Raw genomic sequence first — 2,937 nt, 5'->3', positions numbered from 1 at the left:
GAACTAACAGTTGATTTTTGATGTATAACAGAGCAATGGTATTGTTTTCTATGTGTGGATTTTGGCTTACAGTTTGTTACTACAAAGTGATAAAAGACATTCCTGCAAAAATATTTGTAAAATATTGCTTTAAGTGAGAGATAAGTTATTCAAGAGCAAACCACTAAACACTTTTATGGCATTATATAAAACCGTATTTCTGATCTAAGTGAAAATTCTGATTAAGCAGAAGCTGTCATTGCTCAGCTTGCAAAACTACTGAAGTTCCGGTATATATAGTTGATTTTAGCTCCATCTAGATTGCGTTTGGTGGCCTGATAATATAAAGCACACATTTCTTTGGTTTTCTTCAGTGGTGGGTTATTACACACACTGTGGGAATGAGATAACATAACTAGAATGCCAAAGAAGAGTGTTTTCAGAATACTCCCAGACTAGGTTAAGAGTTCTAAGCAATCAGGTATTCTGTAAAGAAAAATGTAGCAACAATCAGGAAATCTAGCTTTCAAGATGTAGTTTCTTGCTGATTAGTTTTATACATTTTGTAAGTAAATTAAATTTTACATATTTGGTACTCCATTTATATAATGGGAATAAGAGCATACCTGTATTTTTATTTATTTTATTTTTTTTTTCTTATTAATACAGTATTTATTTGTCTTCCCTCTGTCAAACCCTGAGCCAACCACTTTCCCCAGGCTGCCTGGGGAGGTATAGGAAAAGGAATATACAGGGCAGACGAGACATGGGAGAAAGACTTATGGGAGGTGGAGACGGCTCTTTCACATGGCGAAGAGGATGAGAAAGGCCACCATCAGGCGAAAGAGCCCCATGGCCTCCAAGAGGGCAAAGCCCGAATGGCGTAGAAGAAGAGCTGTTGCTTCAGAGAGGGATTCCTGGCATAACCAATGATGAGGCTCCCAAACACAGTCCCAGTTCCAGCCCCAGAGCCAGCCACCCCTACCACGGTAGCCCCAGCCCCAATGAACTTGGCTGCTGTATCGATGTCCCTTGAAATGGTGTGGGTTTGGAAGCTGCGGCTAGGAATAAGTGAGGTCAGGGGACGTGGGGCTGCCAAGATGCTGAGGCCCTTATAAGGTGCCTCATCTCTAAGTGTCTCGGGTGGTTTTAGCACCACTGCAGACAGTGATCGGCTCAACAGCTGAGAGGTGCTCCTGACCAAGAACGGGGTGGAGATGAACTTTGCACGGGCATACATTTGGGGATGAGGGGCTGTGGCAGGAGAGCTGTTCCCAGGGCCGAGAAGACAGAGAGGGCGGGGGGGGGGGGGGGGGGGTGTTGAGGGGGCCATGCCTGTATTTTTAAATCTCTGTATAATTTTAAAATACCAGAAAAGGCATGCTTGCAATTAATGTCAATAATTTTTGAAAAAAGATTTGTAACTTTTATAAATATATAAAACTTATATATATGAAGTATATATATATATTTACAAAAGTTTATAATATATTTCTATTACAATTTTAAAATGTGAAACTTATTTCCCTGAAAGCAAGGAGCTAAACAATGGTCATCATTTAGGGTCCTTTCTAGTTTTAAATTTTATAATTTTTGAAGCAAACTAAAGCAGGTTTAGTTGTTACAGGGAAGAAAAATGAGAAGCATTGCTCGACAATATAGTAAGGATGGGATGAAGGGATTCTTCTTTCCAGGAAAGGTATGTTGGTTATCCATCAACTTTGCTCTCTTGTTCTCTATGCCAAAATCTGAAGGCCAAATTTCTGTAATAACTTACATGTAAATATCCTGAGTGCATGGAAGTGGCTTGTCTATCATTAACATCTTGAAGAATCACTGCGAGTGTTCCAGTTGTAAATGCCTTATTCATCGTCATAAGGTATAAAATATAGTATCCAAGAATGTGGAGTGGCTTTATCTTCATAATTCAAAAGATAGGCAGTTGTGACCTCTCCTGTCTCTAAAAGACAGATGCAATTTTGTTCAACATTCACAAGATGAATATGTTAAGAATAAAAATAATGATATGGATAAAATATTTCTGGGGGTAAAGGACAAAACACAGTTGCTGACATGATGAATCTCATAAGCCAGTCACCATTGAGGATCTGTGGAGAATGGTTAATGACAGGGAAAAGAGAAGCCTCCTCAACTGCGTAGATCATAAAATATTTCATAGAAGGGTCATGGTGAGTGGAGGTGTGGAATCCACAGAGAAGTTTGGGCTGAGTGTTGAAAAATGAGCACAGGACATCCAGGCAGAGAAGGCTGAGGTGGAATGAAGGTTAGGAAATTAGGGCAAAGGGTCGCCAAAGAACGGAAGAAATTGTATGGATACTCCAAATAGGTGATTAGACGTGGTGGGAGAGTAATAATAATGCAAGAACAGAACATTTTGAGAAAAGTAAAATGCATTGCTCAATACTGGGTGAAAGATGTTGAATTCCAATAGCAAAGGAAAGAAAGGATTTTAACTCATAATTAGCAGGTAGAATTGATAACCATATTGTGACTGATTGGACATTATGTATCTGGGAGATAACAGAAGTAGAGTGAATGCAATTAAAGAAATTCTTAATATCTTTAATATCTTAATTTAATATTTAATCTTTTTTCTTTTTTTTAAGATTTTATTTATTTATTTGACACAGAGGGACACAGAGAGAGAGTGAACACAAGCAGGGGGAGTGGGAGAGGGAGAAGCAGGCTTCCTGCTGAGCAGGGAGCCCAATGTGCGCCTGGATCCCAGGACCCTGGGATCATGACCTGAGCTGAAGACAGATGCTTAACTGACTGAGGCATGCAGGCACCCTAATCTTTAATCTTAATATATTTTTTTCTATCAGTTTTTCAAATTGTGTTATTTTAAAGATAAAACTTACTGCAATATCTTATTTCATAGCTTATTATCATGGGGCATATATTTTCTGGAATAAAACATTTTTTATTTAAAAAAAT

The 2,937-nt window shown here is 38.5% G+C and overlaps 1 protein-coding gene across 1 annotated transcript; it reads right to left on the bottom strand.

Annotated features, from left to right (window-relative positions):
* Nucleotides 1-625: 625 nt before the first annotated feature.
* Nucleotides 626-1,276, bottom strand: LOC116568953 (ATP synthase F(0) complex subunit C2, mitochondrial-like). The gene has a single exon (XM_032304811.1). It carries the CDS (start codon nucleotides 1,217-1,219, stop codon nucleotides 815-817), a length of 405 nt encoding a protein of 134 aa, XP_032160702.1. The 5' UTR covers nucleotides 1,220-1,276; the 3' UTR covers nucleotides 626-814.
* Between the last annotated feature and the right edge of the window lie 1,661 nt (nucleotides 1,277-2,937).

This window comes from Mustela erminea, chromosome 11 (genome assembly GCF_009829155.1).
Source record: "Mustela erminea isolate mMusErm1 chromosome 11, mMusErm1.Pri, whole genome shotgun sequence".
NCBI lineage: Eukaryota > Metazoa > Chordata > Mammalia > Carnivora > Mustelidae > Mustela > Mustela erminea.
The sequence above is the reverse complement of the archived record's forward strand: the minus strand, read 5'-3'. Positions and strand labels throughout refer to the sequence as shown.